We start from the raw sequence: 18,630 nt of genomic DNA, 5'->3' as shown, positions 1-18,630 counted from the left end.
GAAATCCATATATGGTGAATATGTGCCCCTAAGCTTAGGCCCTGTATGAAGTTCTCTGCACAGTCTTTGCAGCCTGTTTGACTGAAATACCAAAGGGCTGCACTCGCATAGCGATTTTGCTCAGACTGAGTCACCCCAAGCAGAGATAAATTCTCTCCCTTGTTGGGAGAGATATTGTCCCCCATGTGAACGTATTATCCATGAAAACAGCTTTCCCAAACCTGAAACCTCCTGGATTTCTTGGACTACAACTCTTAGCATCCCCAGCAGGTGAGCCACTGGTCGTGGTCACTGCAGGTGGTGGAAGGTGCAAGTCCTCGCCATTGATTTCATGTTAGAGAATCCAGGAACCACAGTCTTCCGGAATGTGCCAACAGTGGAAACTGACTCAAAGTGTTTTATTATTACAGTAATAAAACAGGAAGAATTAGAGACTCTTTATCAAGTAGCATTTTAACTACGCATCTACCATTCCAACAACAGGGAATCTGAGGAGTAAAGGCAGGTTGTTAACCCAAAGTAACAAGACAGAGCAAATAGCATTAGGAGACGAAGTCTAGGAAGTACCTAATGAACATAAATCCCATTTTTTAAAAAGTTATTCTTACACCAAAAATATTCCATGAATTGTTAAAAAAAATTCAAGAGCAATTCTTTAGTAGTCCTAGATTTAAGCACTTCCTCCTGCAATGTTCCAAGAAACATGGAAAAGGCAGAGATCACTTACCAATTATGCAAACAAAGCAGAAATGTTTTGCTCTGGCATATAGTTCACTTTGGATCTGACAGCTGAGGTGACAGCATATGCTTGACACCTGTCCAAGCAAACTAAGACTTGCAAGGAAAAAAAAAGAATTCTACTAGAGGAAGAAGACATGCTGAATTCTTCAGCAGAGGGCTGAGAACATAGATTTGCTGGACAGGCAGTTAGGTAGGAGAAGCCCAACAAGTGCCGAAATCAGTTAAGAAGCCATTGGTGCACTTGGTTGGTGCTGCAATGTGCTGTCAAGTCGTCTCCACCTTAGAGTAACCCTATGGGTACCCTCCAAAGGTCGTCTCCACCTTAGAGTAACCCTATGGGTACCCTCCAAAGGTCATCTCCACCTTAGAGTAACCCTATGGGTACCCTCCACAGGTCGTCTCCACCTTAGAGTAACCCTATGGGTACCCTCCAAAGTGCCCTGTCCTTCACAGCCCTGCTCTGCCCTTGTCAACTCAAGACTGTGACCTCCTTTACAGAATCTACCCAGCTCATATTTGGTCTTCCTTTTCTTCTTCCTTCTTTGACTTTCCCTAGCACAATTGTTTTCTCCAGTCAGTCTTGCCTTCTCCTGCTATTCTCAAAGTACAACAACCTCAGTTTTGACATTTTTGAATCCATGTTCTTCCTGTTGGCTTTCTTCGCTGCCCAGCTTTCACACCTATGCATCATAATGCGGAATGCAACAGTTTGGATGATCTTGGCCTTGGCCGTCAGTGAAACATACTTATATTTGTGGATCATTTCTAGTTTCTTCATTGCTGCCCTTCCAAGTCTCAGTCAGCTGAACCTATTGTACAGCCCAGCCCAAGGAGAAAACGAAAATGCTGGCACCAATGCCTTGTTGCTAATATCGCACAGGAGCCAAGGAGGACAACGCTCATGTATCTTAAGGATTTTGATGCACCTGCCAAAAGCCCTTTTGCAAGTTTCCTTACTCTGTGTGACAGGCTGCAACCACTGAAATTGCCTCGGGATGCTACTGCTAGGAATGATCGTGCATGATCCCATATAGCAGTCTTCCCCAAACCAGTGCCTGGAAATGATGGAAGTTGTAGTCCAACGTATGTAGTGAGCACTGCAATGGAGAATGCTGCTTTAGGATGGCGGGAACTGGGGTTCTGAAATGCCTCACAAGCAGCAGCACCTGCATTCATTACAACACCTGACAACATTCTACACTATTTGCTTTCAGGTGGGCAACTAGTTACCAGCTTTCCAGCAGATCTGTTTCCACACTAGCTACTGCTGTTTTTAAGATCATCCATCAAACCCTCAGAGACCCGCTGTGACAAGTCTGTGCGACATTTTGAGGGTAAAGTCGCTCAGATTTGTCTCGAGTTGGACACTGCAATTATCCCAGTGCTGTTAGCAGAGGTGTCTAGTGTGCCACCTGGTCCAATCTTCCTGGATGAGCTTCAGCTATTGTGGCCTGAGGATGTGGGCAAGGTGCTTGGTTATGTCAGTGCCACTTGTTCGCTCAACTCCTGCCCATCTTGGCTAATTGAGAGATCAAAGGAGGGGACTTGTCCCTGGATCCAGGAGGCAGTGAATGGCTCTGTGAGAAAGGGAGTGGTGTCCGCCCCTTTAAAGATGGTGGTCATTACACCATTACTTTAAAAGCCACATCTGGATGCAGAGGATGTGAAAATTATCGACCTATTGCCAATATTCCCTTCCTGAGTGGGCTGTGGCTGGGCAACTCCAAGCACTCTTGGAGGAAACAGATTATCTAGATCCATTTCAATTGGGCTTTAGGCCTGGTTTTGGAACAGAAACTGCCTTGGTCGTCCTTGGGACAACCTATGTCAGGAGTGAGACAAGGGGAGCACAACCCTGTTGATTGTCCTGGATCTTAGCAGCTTTCGATACCATCAACCATGGTATTCCGGAGGGGCAGGCCAGATTGGGATTTGGAGGCACTGTTTTGCAGTGGTTCCAATCCTACCTGGCTGACCGCCATCAGTTGATAGAGCTGTGGGACTGTCGCTCCATGCCATGGCATTTGCACCATGGAGTTCTACAGGGCTCCATGCTCTTGAACATCTACATGAAACGCTGGGTGGGGTCGTCCAGAGGTATGGGCTGAAGTATCATCGGTATGCTGATATACTCAGCTCTACCTCTTGTTTTCATCCGATCCAGACAAGGCAGTGACTGTCCTGAACCAGTGCCTTAGCTTTGGCTCTCGGTAATGGACGGGAGCTGGGCCAATAAACGGAAATTCAATCCAGACAAGATGCAGATTCTGTTGGTGGGCAGTCCACTTCTCCAACTGGGAATTTTCCAACCAATCTTGGACAGGGTTGCGCTTCCCCTAATGGATAAGGTGTGTAACCTGGGGGTGCTCCTGGACTCTGAGCTCTCACTTGTTTCTCAGGTGGTCTCAGGGCCAGGAGCACCTTCTATCAGCTTAAGCTGATTTTCCAGCTATGTTCCTACTTGGACAAGCAGAGCCTCACCACCGTTACCAATGTGCTGGTAACCTCTTGCCTGGATTACTGTAATGTGTTCTTCATGGGGCTGCCTTTGAAGGTGGTCCAGGCACTTCAATTATTACAGAACAGAGCAGCGTGGTTAATAACCAGAACTGGCCCTAGAGAACATATTATGCCAGGCCTCTGCCAGCTGCATTGGTTGCCTGTCATTGCCTGAGCCCGATTCAAACATATAAAGGCTGAAACAAAGGCTGTCTAAGGAACACCTGTTTCAATATATCCCTACCAGACCACTCAGGTCATCAATGGAAGCGCTCCTTTGTGAACCCCCCACCAAATGAGCTGAGGGAGAAATAGGCCTTCTCTGTCGTCACACGTCACCTTTAGAGTTCCCTTCCAAGGGAGGTGTGACTGGCACCCACTTTACCTTGCTTTCAATGCCAAGTTAAGTTTTATTTAGTATTGGTCTGGCTGCTGGTTTACTGTTTTGTTGTTTGTTGATTTGTTGTTTAGATTGTGTTTATCCTCCTGTTTTTTATATTGCATTTTTACTCTATTATGTTTTAAGGTTTTAGTTATTACTGTAATTTATTTCATCTGTATTTTCTATTTTATCTGTATTATTACGATTGTACTGTGAGCCCCTTTGACATCCTTCGGGCTATGGAGCGGCATACGAATGCAATAAATAAATAAATAAAACCAGGACTGGGGGGTGGGGGAACCCAATTGCATGAACCAGTGTCTCGGAATATACAATACCTGCTATTTTTCTGCATTAAAGTTAGATACACACTTCATTCTTGCACTAGAAAAGGCTGAAGTTTATCCTGTGTAAAAGAAGTACCTGCCCTGTATTTCTGCATGCAACACTTATCTTACTGGGAAAAAAGCAGGGTCAGAGCAGCACATGATACATAAATGCAACATGAACTCTTGTGTGTGGGTTCTTTTGCCACATTTCTCCACTGGGAATGATCAGAAAAGTCAATTGCACCCAGTGGAGAAATGTGACAGAATTTTCCAGTTCCAGAAGAGGCGGACTGGAAGAAGGCAAGACCATAGCAATGAATCATGCAGGGATATAATGGTCAGTCTCTCCCAGGGGTGGGTATTTTAATTCACAGAGATCTCAAACTCTTAGTGTGCCTTGACAAACAGAAATATACAGCTCTCTGGCAGTAGACTGTTTGGGAATTACTTACCTAAGCATCTGATGCTGGTAGTTATAGATGTGAATCATTTGTAAGGATACAAATCTGATATCAATTCCTACATGTCTAACATTTTTCATGCTCCAGATTTACACAATCCCAAAGGCTAGGCGTTCAAATTGGAACCATTGTTCACTTCCATTTTCCTAATCTTGTGATATTTTCCTAATTTCCTTAGCTGTCTCTTTCTCATTCACACAAATGCACCACTTACTTTTTCTGGTGTCTTTCTGAGAACCTTGAAGCCTCAGCTGCGAGTTTCCTCGTAACAAAATCTTCCCTTTTCAGCACCTCTCCACTTCCCCGGAAGCCCAGCTCCACCAGCTGGCGGGCCATTTCTTCATTCTGAAGGAGCAGAATAGCAGAGCACTGGATCAGAAGAAACAACTGTATTTTCAGAAGCAACCAAGGAAACTCTGGAAGTTCTGAATCATTGTCAGGATGTGATGCCTGGATGTGGGCGAACAAACTGAAGCTCGGTGCAGACAAGAGCGGCCTGCTGTCCAGTAGACCAGCACAGTGTTCTGGATGAAGCAGCGATTTGCCTGAAGGACTGGGTACAAAGGCTAGGGATGCTAAGCCTAGGACTGCTTCTGGATGGCCAGAGTGCCTTTGCCAGTTCTGATGGTGCATCATGCATCTCTTTCTGAGGAAGGTGGATCTGCCAAGGTGATCTATGCCTTAATCACCTTACGCTTTGGTTACTGGGGCATATTCTACTTGAGGCAGTCCTTACAGCCAGTGCACAATGCTTCTGCCAGATTATCTGACATGCATTTTATAGATGATAAAATGTAAAATGCAGCATTTAGAACTGCATTGGCTTCTAGTTTGTTTCCAATTCAAAGAGCTGGTTCTTACCTATAAAGCTGTGTGATTTGGGATCAGGTAATTTGAAACACCACCTCCTCCCCTATCTGCATGTCTGAAAATTGTATTCATAATAATAAGACACTGATGTTAAACTGCAGCACTTTTAAGGGCTTTTTAGTTAAGCCATTTATTTCGAATATGTTCATCTATGGGACCGTTTTGTTGTGGGGCCAACTGGCTCTAATTCCAAATAGCCCTGCTGCTCAAGGGGTGTGTGGGGGGGGGGGGGAATGTCAGAGTCCCAATCCTGCGACCCATTTGTATGGTATGCAATATCAAAAGAAAATACAGTAGGCAGAGCTGGGGTACCAGATGCTATGAAAAAATTAGATTATACTTTCCACACAGACCTTTATTTTGCTTCTGCTACTCTGTAAAGCTATGAGTATGTAGAAAGCAATAAGCAAATTAATCAAAAACAGTATCAGTAGAAGAAGAAGCAAATGAAGGCAGCAATGAAAGTTAAAGTTTGACAGGCCTCATACAGCTTGTGGACCATCAATTCAGGAAGAGTGCTGTAGGGCCAAAATGCGATGATTGGTCTCTGGTATGCATTTTATTATGTGCTCAAAGAGCACCAGTTAAACAAAAGTGAAATAATATTTCCACCTAGTGGCAACCTTTGAGAACAACAGCCCAATTTAACACAAACTATCCATCATTTCAGCATGCTATATAACTTGTGACGCATTTATAATACAGTATTTTGATCTCAATACAGCAATCAAAGGGAATTCTGGGAAATGGCTGCCCTTCCCTCTCTCAAAGAGTCATACTCGTACATGGGGCAACAACTGCAGCAGGAGCAGAGACTGCCGAAGATCTTTCTATGGGATTCCATGGGACAGAGAACACCATGTTCCACAGCTCCAACACTATGGATCACTAAATGGCACCTAAGAGCAGCAACAATAAAACACTAACATTTAATAGTTTGCTTATATCAGGTATATTTGTGTGTACATTATGCATACAAGTTGCTGAGAGAAGGTAAGTCAGAGTTTCGAGAAAGAGTATAGGCCTGTTCGCATTAAAAGAACTTTGGGTTTCTGCAATCACTGTTTTTTACTTTAAAAAGAAAGAAAGAAAGAAACCCAATACACTGAATACACTGATCTACAAATTTTGGGAAATTATCAACCTCCGAGATAAAATATGCTAATTCTTACATATTTTGATTAGATGAGTTAGAAAACAGCTGATAAAGGTGCTGGTTGGCTAAAATTTTCAAGGTATTTCACAATAAAGATTTATACACAGGCAAGTATATTTGCCTACAAGGGAGGGAGGTGTCTGATTATCATGATGCCTCATAACTTCTCAACGAAGTACGGGAGAACAATGAAAATGGTACCACATGGAAGTGTATAAATTTATCTTCAGTTTGAGACCAAAGATTATTACCTAACTGTAATTTATTGTTCTTTTATTGCAAAGTACATTAGTCTTGGTCAGATCTATGCATCATACAGTTAGGTGGCCAATACACTGAAACTCAATCCAGACAAGATGGAAGTCCTGCTGGTGGGCAGATCGAGCTCCTGGGTAGGTGACTTGGGCCTTGCCCTGGACGGGGTTGCACTCCCTTTAAAGGACAGGGTCCGCAGCTTGGGAGTGCTCTTTGACCTGGACCTGTCTTTGGAAGCTCAAGTGACTGTGGTGGTGAGGAGCGCTTTCCTTCAGCTTCGGCTAATCCATCAGCTGCATCCCTACCTGGAGGAAGATTGCCTAGCAACAGTGACACATGCATTGGTTACTTCCCGATTGGATTTCTGCAATGCGTTCTACGTGGGGCTGGCCTTGAAGACAGTCCGGATACTTCAGATGGTGCAAAACAGAGTGGACAGGTTGCTGACAGGGACTGGGCGTTATTCTCACATAACCCCAGTCCTCCATCAGCTTCACTGGCTCCCCATCAAAGTCCGGGCTCAATTCAAGGTGCTGGTCATTACCTATAAAGCCCTTAATGGCTTGGGACCTGGATACCTAAAGAAACACCTTCTTCCATATTTGCCCTCCCACCCCCTGAGATCCACAGCAGAGGCCCTCCTCCGGGAACCCTCCGTGAAAGATATTAAGAGGCAGAGCACCCGGAGGAGGGCTTTTTCTGCGATGGCGCCCCGTCTATGGAATGTGCTCCCCAGAGAGGTCTGCCTGGCACTGTTGTTATATGTTTTTCGGCACCAGGTTAAGACCTTTTTATTTCAGCAATATTTTAATAAGTTTTAATATCATGACTTGTATGTTTTTATTGCAGCCAGTGTGGGTCAAGAATTTTATCTATGTTATATTTTATTGTATTTTATCTATGTGAGCCGTCCTGAGGCTTTCGAGACAGGACAGCATATAAATACTTTAAATAAATAAATAAAGTAAGTCACATCTGGTGGCTTGTGAAAGTGTCATTCCTAACATTTCCAAGGAACAGTTATGTGGTATTTTCTCTCAGAAGCCAAGATGACTCGAAACTGTGTAAACAACCCAGATAACTTCTGCTCCATTTGCATCTCAAAAGTGAAGTATGACAGCAATGGTAAAAAAAGCAGACCACCTATACTTTGAATGCAAAATAGGGGATCAGTACAAGGGTTGGGCCCCTCATTATTGTGGCATTACATGTGCCACTTCTCTGCGTCACTGGCTAAACAAGAAGAAAAAGCCCATGCCTTTCGCAGTTCCGCCTTTCGCAGGCGGGAACCCACCCGTCATAGTAGCGACTGCTATTCTTGCATGGTTCCCCCAGTTGCAAAAGGGATCTCAAGGAAGAATTTTGCTTAGGTCCTATAAAGCGCTTGCTGCAAACATGTCACTGAGAATTCACTTCCTACACTCACGCTTAGACGATTTCCCTTTGAACAGTGGGGCTGTGAGTGATGATCATGGGGAGAGATTCCATCAGGATATCGCAGGCATGGAGAAAAGATACCAAGGGAAATGGATTCTGCCCATGCTTGCCGATTACTGCTGGAATCTCTCCAGGGATGATCCTACTGCAGTTCACAAGAGAAAAGCCAAAAAGCACAGTTTAGTTACTGAATAAAGATGGACCCTTGTCGTTTAATCTAATGTTAGAGCTTGTCAGTTTTTCATGCAAAAGGAATGAAAATGTTACATGAAAAACCAATACATGAATGGAAAGTTGCCCTCCTCTTCACCCAAACAGATCAGTCAAATAACAATATATTGTAGTCCGGTCCTTGGCTTTACAATCTAAAAGATGTACCAGAAAAGGAATGGGGAAAGAGGAGCAAAAAATAAACAGAGAAAGCAATCCTACAGTCCCTACAAAGCACCATATCCAAAGCACCATAGGATGCTATGAATCTCCATTCTGCCTCCCAGTTTCAGCTGCCACAGAATACTTTTCTTATCTGGTTACAACAGTGACCCTGTCAAGAGGTAAGAAACAGAAAAAAGGGGGACTGGTGGCTGAGGACAAGGGTGGCAAAAAATAGGAAAACTACCACAGCTCTGTGTCCAGTTTTTCCACCTAAAAGTAATAAGGGGCAATTAGGACTGGCAGTGAGAAAGCCAGAAAGTAATCCAGGTTTCCAACAAATATCAAGACAATTTTATTTGTGCCAAAGCTGCAACATTCACAAATAAGTAAGTTGCATTCAGAGGTAGCCTGTTCCTTAAGTTTAAATGTATGGCCATCGCTCTTTCTAAGACATTATTTGCACTTGGCTCCAGCGGATGAAACTCGGCTTACAGTAGATTCCACAAGCCTGAAGTTTCCCCTTGCCACACGAAAGAAACCCTAAAAAAGAGAAAGTCTCAATCAATAGGAGTTCATTAACTATATCAGCGAGGCATTGGAAAGAAGGATGAGACCTGAAGCATTGTCTTTTTCATGCAGGCCCGAGGAACTTCAGTGGAAATGTAGACGCCCATTTCATTTTCCATCTCATTTCCCAGCCTTATGTACTCATCACAGCTCAGCCAAAATACTGCACATTTGACTTGATTGCAGGAGCAATTTGGAATTTGATGGCTCCCTGCTGGAAACAAGACTCAAAGTCACAGAGGTGATTTCAAGTTATTTATGAAACCCAGCACGATGAAGTCCTTTAAGGTTCTAAGCATTCCAAATGCTACCTTGCATACACATACACACAAAACACGTTTATGTAATTAGTAAGGAAATGGGAATGTACAGACTACAATAGCGTCACTCAAATCATGAGCAACTTAGCTCATTCCTCAGTTAGGTAATCCGGGGGGGCACTGCTCCTGCTTGTTGCTGTTGTTCAGCTGTTCAGACATGTCCAACTGTAAGTGATCCTATGGGCCAAATCTCGCCACACTTTCTGGTCCTGCGCCACCTCTTTCAGCTGATCTATGCTCTGACCCACATCCTCTTTGGAGGAGTCTAACCACCTTGCTCTTTGGCAACCCGGTTTTCTCCTGCCACCACGCATTCCAAGCATTTATCTTTTTCTAATGAGCTTGATTGCATAACGTGGTCAAAATATCTGAGTATCAGCTTTGTTATCTTGCCTACCAGGGACCCATCTGGTTTAATATGCTCTAGCACCTGCTTGCCCATCACCCCCACTGTCCACAGAATGCACAGAAGCCTCTGCCAGCACCACAGCTCGAACGGATCAGTTTCCCTATTTTGGGCAATACTGTGTCAGCAGTGTCCATATAAATGGGTCATCGACATCTTGATCCAGTGATTCCCAAAGTGGATGGTACCACCCTCCTGGGGGCAGTGAAAATATGCAGGGAGGCAGTGTTTGGTTGCTTAAAATTTGCAGTAACACAATAGACCTAATACAAAGAAAGAGGTGGAATGCTAGTAGGATTGTCATCCAAGAGGAAAGGGGGTGGCACCCGGAAAAAGTTGAGGACCATTGCTTTAAATCCAAAACTTACATACATGTCCACATCCTGATTCACCCGAGAGGCCCTTTATATTCAGATTCCACTCCGCACCAGTTCTGCTGGTCTGCCCACACCATTTTTTTCAAAAACTCTACAACTCAACGTAACTATCCAAAACAATGTAGCATTGCTTCTTTCCGCTAGTAAATTACCTAGGACCTGCACTGAAATGTTCAGTTGAAATATTTTCCCATACAACTTAATAGCAAATACCTTATATTTTCATGCCTCTAATTTGGCTTTCTCCTACCCCATCACAAATACTGCCTTCTTTTCATCCTAACTATTCACTGTTTTTCCTTTCTTTATATACCTTTTTCATTTACCTTCATGTGGTTCTTAAAACAATGCTGTATGTTATCCCAATGATAGAATGTAATGATTTAAAGTGTTGAGCGTGTACCTTTAAATGCTGGTAAGTTTCAGAAGAGTAAGGAGGGTAAAAGAAGGGAATGAGCGCGGTGATTGGTCGGTGACTGAGAGTGTGAGGGCAGGGCCTGGAAGTGTGCAAGAAGAGAGAATTGCATAGAGATGCTATAGGTCTATCAGCAGTAGTCAGTCAGTCATTTGTGGCCAGTCAGCAGTCTACAGAATTGAAGAGGCAGCCTTCTCATTAGAATCTCATAGAGTGCTGTGAAAAGCATTTAAGATTCAAAAGGGAAGGGAAGGAAGAAGATAATTGGAGGGCATATGAGCAACAAGGGAGAGTCAAAACCTAACACTGTCAGGAATTATAAGTGTGTGAGAGACAGAAGCTGACGGAAACATGAGTGTAAAAGGGAAAGATTAAATAGAAATAAATAGAATAAAGGCTGGTCAAAGTGCATTCAGGAGAGAAAGGAGAGTTTGAGAATGAGAAGTATCTGTGCAGAGAAAGAATGTGGTACCTCAGAAGTTATTAACATACACTGGGGTTTGGGTTTTTTTTTTTTACTAAGAAAATAAGTTACAGAACGTCTTGAAACCAATACACTTCTTGTGCAAATAAAGTTTCATTTTGTTTATTGTTAACCCAGTGTCATGGGCTGTTTGAATATCAGTGTCTCATCCTCAGGACCACATAGTCCAATGAAGGAGCCTTATAGCTTGGGCACAATCCTGTGCAAGAAGTCCATTAGAAAGACTGGAATCAAATTCCTGGTGGCAGCATTACCTACTAAGAGAAAGAGAGGGAAGTTTAAGAAAGTTAAAGGCACTCCATATCCAAACATATTATAGAAGAGTGAGAGGTTGCAGAACGCCCCCAAATTTACATTGAATTGACAGTACCCATTAATTTACCCACAATTCCAATTGTATCATGCTCAATGGGCAAGGTAGAAATGTGTGTTTTGGCAGGTACTTTGTAACCCACTTTAGAAAGTACACCTGGTCCACATAATGTGGTGCATTATGATCTTATTTCATGCATTATCTCTGATGCATGGATGCTGCCACAAAGCTGCTTCCTTCTATCTGGTTCTTAAAATACACTGATAACATATGCATAACCTGGACTATGGACAGAATACGGAGAAACAAAATGGTTTCCTATCTGCAAAGGCATCAGACAAAGGCATATTTTATCTCCCAATCTGTTCAATTCATATAAGGAAAGATGGATTAAGATTAGAGGAAGGAATGAGAATTAGCAAAAGATGAAACTGCTATTTGTTATGAGGATAATACTATGTTAACGGCAGAAAGCAGTAATGAATTGAAGCACTTCCTGGCAAAAGTAAAAGAAGAAAGTAAAAAAACAGAACTGCAGCTAAAAATTAAAACAAAAATCATGATTGCAGAAGAATTCCACCACTTTACTGTCAGCAATGAAATTGTGAAAGATTTTGCATACCTTTGCTCAATCATCAATTTGAAGAAGGGCTACAGCCAAGAAATTAGAAGACAACTGAGACTTGGAAGAAACTAGAAATGAACCTCAAATGTATGTTTCATTGGAGACCAAGACTAAGATCATCTGCACTACTGTAGTCCTGATCACCATGCATAGGTGAGAAAGCTGGAAAGTGAAGAAAGCTGACAGGAAGAAAATTGATGCATTAGAAACACGGTGCTAAAGAAAAAATTGCAAATATCCTGAGCCAACAGAAAGATGAACAAGTGGGTTCCAGATCAAATCAAGCAAGTTTCGCTGAGAGCAAAACTGAATATTTTGGGCACGTCATGAGAATAATGCTACAGAAAGTTGAAGGCAGAAGAAAAAGACCAAAATGATGAGATGACCTGACTCATAAAGAAAGCAACAGCCTTGAGCTGAGCAGGGCTGTTGTGGACAGGACAATGGACAGGAGGGCTTTCATTCATAGGGTCACCGTAAGTCAGAGATGACTTGATGGCACATAACAACAGTGAAGCAACATTTTGAAGGCCTACTCTTTCAAGTGCTGTTATGGCAAAAAAGGATGTGGAAGTATATTCGATCCACAAGATGAGCATTTGCTTTCCAACTTTGTTCTCTGGTGCTTAATCTCAAGAGCCGAGCTCAAATTCCTCTTTATAAAGAACTATGCAGAAAGATTGTTTTTGCAGTGAGCTCTTAATTCACTGCTCCACTGGAGCAGCTAATTATATTTAATATATCTAATTCTAACCCTATCCCTTGTACATCCTCACACCTGATTTCGGTTGTCACATATCCTGTCACTCTTATGACTCATCTCCTCTTTGCTCTAGTATCCAGCCTGCCCCGACTTTCCTCTACATTCTCAGCCATCTCCTTAAATATCTCTTGGAAATTCTTGCACTGCATATTTGCCCTTGGATGCTCATTGTCAAACGACAGGAGCCTCAGCATTGCATATTAAAGAAAAAAGTCACAGAAAAGCGAATGAGGAAACAGAAAGAGATTTATGAAAGGCAGTGCCTAGACTAAGATGTGCGGTCAGAAAAAGAAAGAGGAGACAATGGAAACCTGGATGATTAAACAATACTGGAACAAAAATTAGATTTTGCCTCTGCAAATAATGCTTCTCGGTGTTAGCATTTTATGGGTTTAACCAGAATAGGCAATTTCACCTTAACCATGTAGAGGAAGGCAGAGGACTAATAACCCCTCTTCTGGACACACTTGCTCTGGGGTGGATGACTCTCTTAATTTTGGCAGATGTGTGCTAAAGAGGGTGAGCACCTGGTTTCTGGCAAAGACATTGAAAAGCAATCAAGAATTGTTAGGCCATTCAGTATGGCAAGGGAGGGCTTTGTGATGTGTCTGATAGTTTACTCAGGTGAGAATTTGCTGTGGAGTTGGCATGGCTCATTCACTCAAGTATTATGGGAGATCCACATGACATCACCATCCATTGTAATCTTCCCCTATTTTCCCAGGGCTGCTTGCATCCTCTCTCTCACTAGAAAAAGTCTGACTTTTCAAAGAATGACAGAAGAATGAAGACCAGCTGGAAAGGTTAACCTGTCACAGTACCGCACACATTCAGGATAAGCTTAGTGGCAGGTGCCACTTTAATCATCTATCTATCCATCTATTTATTCTTGAGCATTTAAATATTTTTCAAATACTTACCTAGGTACATTAAAAATTAAAATAGCAAAATACCATTTAAATGAATGAATCTTATAGCATTGTACATTTTCAGTGATGTGATGCAATTTAAAATGTTGGGAGGTGAACACTTCCTGGATACACCAATTTCAGCAGGATAATTAATGGCGGTGGACCAAAAAGTTTTTATTTTAGTTTTATTGATTTTTGAAATATTTTCCTGCTTTAAATGGACTTTCAAAAATCAATTTCAACAGGCATTTGGCGGATAGTTTGTGCTATTCTTATTTTTTATTACTGCTGGCTGTGTGTTTGTACTGTATCTTATTTGTAACTTTATATATTTGTATACTGTTTTGGTTACATTTGCAGAAAAGTAACAGCAGGAACAGCAAGTTGTCCACCGAAGCTGGAGAATTTTCAAGATTTCAACCCCTTGTTTTTCTTGGAGGACAGCTTAGCTTGGCTTTATGTATCTTATCATTTTAAAATTATTACACTTAAGCTAAGCATGAACATTTTGTTGCATAGGCAGTTTGTTGATTTTGATGCTTATTTGGAATCATTTGCTTAAATATTGACAATCAGAATTGATTGATTGCATTGCATTTATATACCACCCCAATAGCCCAAAGGGCTCTCTGGGTGGTTAAAAAATGTAGATTTTTAAAGAAAATATTAGGCTGACCAAGTCTCATATAATGTTTTCCTCAGGCCTTGTGTAGATCCATACTAGGAAAAGCAACTTTTAAAAATCCGGCTAAAAGTAAGGGGAAAATAATTGTATACTGAACCACGTCATGAAAATGGCCATGATCTTCATCCATTCATTATATTTCAGATAGGAGCAATCACTGTTCTGGGGTGCAATGCTATGCCCACTAAGCATGTGAGCCTCTGCAACTGCAGCCAGTTTTTTATGCAGACAACTATTTTGCAGATAAAGTGCCAATAAGGGGAGGGGAGGGGAGGGGAGGGGAGGGGGCTGGGGCACCTCCCCTCCCCACCCAAGCATGCCCTTTTTTGCTCTCTCAGGGGCAGTCAGTATGTACCAGCTCCAAAATCATAGGATCTAGGAGCTGGAACTCAAATATTCTTATGGTCTCCAAAAGGTACCTTGTAAAACATTTAAATCTTTTTTTTTTTTTAATAAAAGACCTTCTAACTTGGTCCTGAAGGCTTGTTTATTAACCTTGGTCCATAATTAAGGCAGGACCTTATTATGTGCCCTTGTCTATGACGTTATCTGTTTTCGCTTTTCATTTTGATTCTGTGATCATCCATACCCTGGTTTCCTGTGTTTGGCAGCTTTACTTTTTGTATACCACCTCCAGTTTTCCCTCAAAGGCAAGGGCAAAAATCCCGTGCGTGTTTAGACAGAAAAGAGTATCAGCATTCTCCAGCTTTCTTCCTGTCTAGACAATGCATAGGATTGCGCCTGAAACCTTTTAAATAAATAAATCACCCTTTGGAGGAGGGAAGGAAGGTGCCGGATGCTTTTCAGCTCAGAACCAAAAGGACTATAATCGCCAATGTGGGAGGGTGGCACAGAGAGTCCCGGCACCTGCTGCGTGGTTTGCTCCTAATCCATGGGGAAGCACCTGCTGGGAGTAACCACATCCTAAGGGCAGCCTTCCCTTCCACCCTCTGCCACGGATCTGTGCTTGCTTCAGATCACTTTATGAGGCTCAGCCTGCCCCAGTGTCAAGACACAGAGAAGGCAGCATCCCCACCATCATCATTTTGTACCTCAAACCACCTGCCAACAGCAGCAATTTCAGCAGAAGAGGCTTCTGCCATTTTAGTGGTCTTAAGAAGCACATCTCTGCAGTTCTTAGTGGTGCAGGAGCTTCTCAGTAGAAAAGCCCGCAAATCTATCCCCATTTGCCTCCCTGCCCCCAAATACCCAGCTTCTATATTGTGTTTTCCCTCTTCCACCAGTTCACGACCGGGGCCAATCTGTCTGCTTTTTCAGGACCCAACTTTAGTCCAGGACCCAGGATCCAACTTCAGCCCAGACATGCATTATGGGGCTTTCTTAAGAACACAGGAAGCTGCCTTTATATAAAGGAAGTAAATACCTTTTTATTTAGCATTTGTTTTTAGAACTATGCTTTTACTTGGTTTTTCGTTGCTGGTTTTGTTGTTGCTTATATTAGTGTTCACCATCCTGTTCGCACTTTATATTAGCATAATTTTATGTGGTTTTAACTGTTATCATTTTATTTATTTTTTACGTTGTTGTTGTGCTATGTTTGTTATGTGAGCTCCCAGAGTCTCCTTAGGCTATGGGGCAGTATACAAATACTATAAATAAATTTATACTGAGTCAGACTCCTGGTTCATCTGGTGCAGCGGACACTGACTGGCAGCTCTCGGCAGATTCAGACTGGTGCTTTTCCAAACCCTACCTGGGGATGCCAGGGGCTTGAACTTCCCATGTTACTAAACTACGGCCCTCTTCTTTTTCCGTGTAGGCCTTCTGCTATTCTATGATACTATGATTCTATGCTTTCCCACGTATGTCACCCTTTCCCAACATGGTGCACTCCAGGCATGTTGGATATGGCTGTCATAAGATGGGAATTCTAGTTGCAACACAACAGGAAGACACTAGATTGGAGACAGTGGACATGTGCCTACGGCTGGCATGCCACTCATGCCAGCAAGGAATGGGTCTCACATCATAACCCCCCCATTCAAGGGCAAGGCTAGGCAAGAACCCACCACAGGTCCGCTTTGCACTTTGCCACTTACAAGTGGGGTTGCCACATGTCTCACCTGTGAGCATGCTTGCTTGCAAGGGGGAAATCCATTAGATACACTATGTATTTCCAAGACAGTGAGAACTGGCAACTGCAGCAGCCAACTCATCACAGGTCCCTGACAAGTGCACCTGTATGCTACACGTGTTTGTCGCATTCTCACATTTTAAAGATTTACCTGGAAAGCTTCATCGGGTGGGAGACGGGGCTTCGGTGACAGTAGTACGTAGATAACCTCTGATAAACAGAGACTGCTGTTGAGGGCTGCGGTTATGGACAATAGCGAGCTAGAGGGGGGAAGGGAAATATTGTACTCTGCACGTGCTCAGAGGACCTCAATGCTCGAAGGAGCGTGAATTAAAGACCGCTCACCTCCAAGTAAAACAGGTCCTGCGTAGTGATCTGCGAATCCAGGTAATCCTCATAGGTGTTAAACTGGGTGACGACGTGATCCAAGACCGCTCCGGCGTCGTCGCCCTCCAGGCCCGCCATTGGCTTCCTCGGGCCGCTTCAGGGCCCCGGCGTCCCTAGCAACCGTCCGCCCTGCTTCACGCGCTGCGGAACACCGCCCCCCTCCCCCAAGCAGCCAATAGCGTGGCCGCATCGACGAGTTAGCCCCGCCTGCCAAAGAGGCAACCAATAGCGCAGAAACACCCACCCCTTAGCTCCGCCCAGACCCTGAAGCTGCCCCACCCCTTTCTTGTCACGTGCCTTCCTAGTGTCCAATCGCTCGGCGGCTTATCTGATCGAGGCCCCTGGAGGGAAGAGTTTCCTCGGCGTGGCGCGCTCGCGGGCGTGATTTTAGGCAGGTCTACTCAGAAGTAGGGTTGTTCCGTGGGGCTTGCTCGCAGGTAAGCCTGCCCCCTCCTGCACAGTCCCCTGGAAGTCCCACTGCATTCAGCTGAGTTTGACTTCTCAGTGAGCTGCATCGCAGCGGGTTGCGCACTTTTGAGCAAGGGACTTGGGTCCCCGCAGATTTAGGCCGGCGCAGTAAATAGGCGAGGCTTTACGGTATTACCGGATTCTTGCTTTAGAGCAGGACTTAAGCTCGCGAGAGGAAAATGAATTGCGGGGCTGCACTGAAGATGGCTGCGGCGTGCAGAAAGCGGATTCGTACACGGTGATCCATCTAGGCTGCAGTCGTGCATTCACTTACCTGGGACTAATGTCCAATGAACTGCATGGGACCACTTCTGATTAGAAATAGATGAGACGCAGGATTACACTGTGAATCATTAGCTGTAGACCTGTTGAGGAGCGCTGTGTTAAAGCTTGGGATGCCCACATGTTTAATGTCAGCAAATGCCCATTTCATGATGCCTTCCTTGCCGCATTAACCTTACCTCGTGCCACCTAATCCTATGCGTGGCTTATCAGAAATTCGTGGAGTTTACTTCCAAGTAACATCCCGATCTTGTAAAATCAGATGCACCTAATGACGGGCGGGAATTTGGCAGTAGCGTTGGGAAAAAAGGAAGGAAGGAAGGAACTCCCATGGAGAAAAGAAGGTGTTCAAAACGATGCATGGTTTGGAGAAAGTATAGAGGGAGACATTTACCCTATACTAGAACTCATGGGGTAATCCCAGGATACTGACTGCTGCGAGAATCAGGACAGATCTGGTTAAGGAAGAACTTATTCCCATAGTGCATAGTTAAGTCATGGAATCCCCTTCCAAAAGAAAATGGATTTCCCATTTGGAGATGCTCTGGGCACCTAGTTTGCCGCTGCATGAACAAAATACTGGACTGGGTAGACCATTCACCTGATCCAGCATGGCTGTTCTTTGTTCTTAAGAAACAAAGCAAAGACATGTTGTGGACACGTGTTCAAAATGTCAGATGTGCCCACAACCAGAAAGTGTTGTCTACCCCAGCCCTCCGGGGGTAAGAGCTTGTCGTGGTTTTAGACAAGCCTCTATATGCAAGCAGTCTGCAAGGCTGCAATCCTACGCCAGCTTTCCTGGGTCCGAGTTCAGCTTGAACTTAGTCCTCTAGGGTTGTGCTGCCCAAGATTTACCACACTGTTTAGCCCCCTCTCAGAGGCAACAATCATATGCACACTTACTTGAGAGGAGCTCCCATATTACCTCTGATGTAAAGACATGAAGGATTGGGGTCTCCAGCCGCATGAAATGCATTTCAAGTTCCATAACCCTTGGAATTGTCATTACTACAAGAGCATCTCCCCA

The 18,630-nt window shown here is 43.7% G+C and overlaps 1 protein-coding gene across 1 annotated transcript in view; it reads right to left on the bottom strand.

Annotated features, from left to right (window-relative positions):
• CFAP299 (cilia and flagella associated protein 299) overlaps window positions 1-16,931 on the bottom strand; it is a 304,213-nt gene extending 287,282 nt beyond the window's left edge. Inside the window, exons 1-2 of the mRNA XM_044429114.1 lie at window positions 16,812-16,931; window positions 4,627-4,757 (exon numbers count right to left, since the gene is read on the bottom strand). Of these exons, the coding sequence (XP_044285049.1) occupies window positions 4,627-4,757; window positions 16,812-16,931 (251 nt within the window). The remainder of the gene's footprint in view (window positions 1-4,626; window positions 4,758-16,811) is intronic.
• Between the last annotated feature and the right edge of the window lie 1,699 nt (window positions 16,932-18,630).

This window comes from Varanus komodoensis, unplaced genomic scaffold (assembly GCF_004798865.1).
Source record: "Varanus komodoensis strain SLA01 unplaced genomic scaffold, ASM479886v1 scaffold2, whole genome shotgun sequence".
In the NCBI taxonomy this organism is placed as follows: Eukaryota; Metazoa; Chordata; class Lepidosauria; order Squamata; family Varanidae; genus Varanus; species Varanus komodoensis.
The sequence above is the reverse complement of the archived record's forward strand: the minus strand, read 5'-3'. Positions and strand labels throughout refer to the sequence as shown.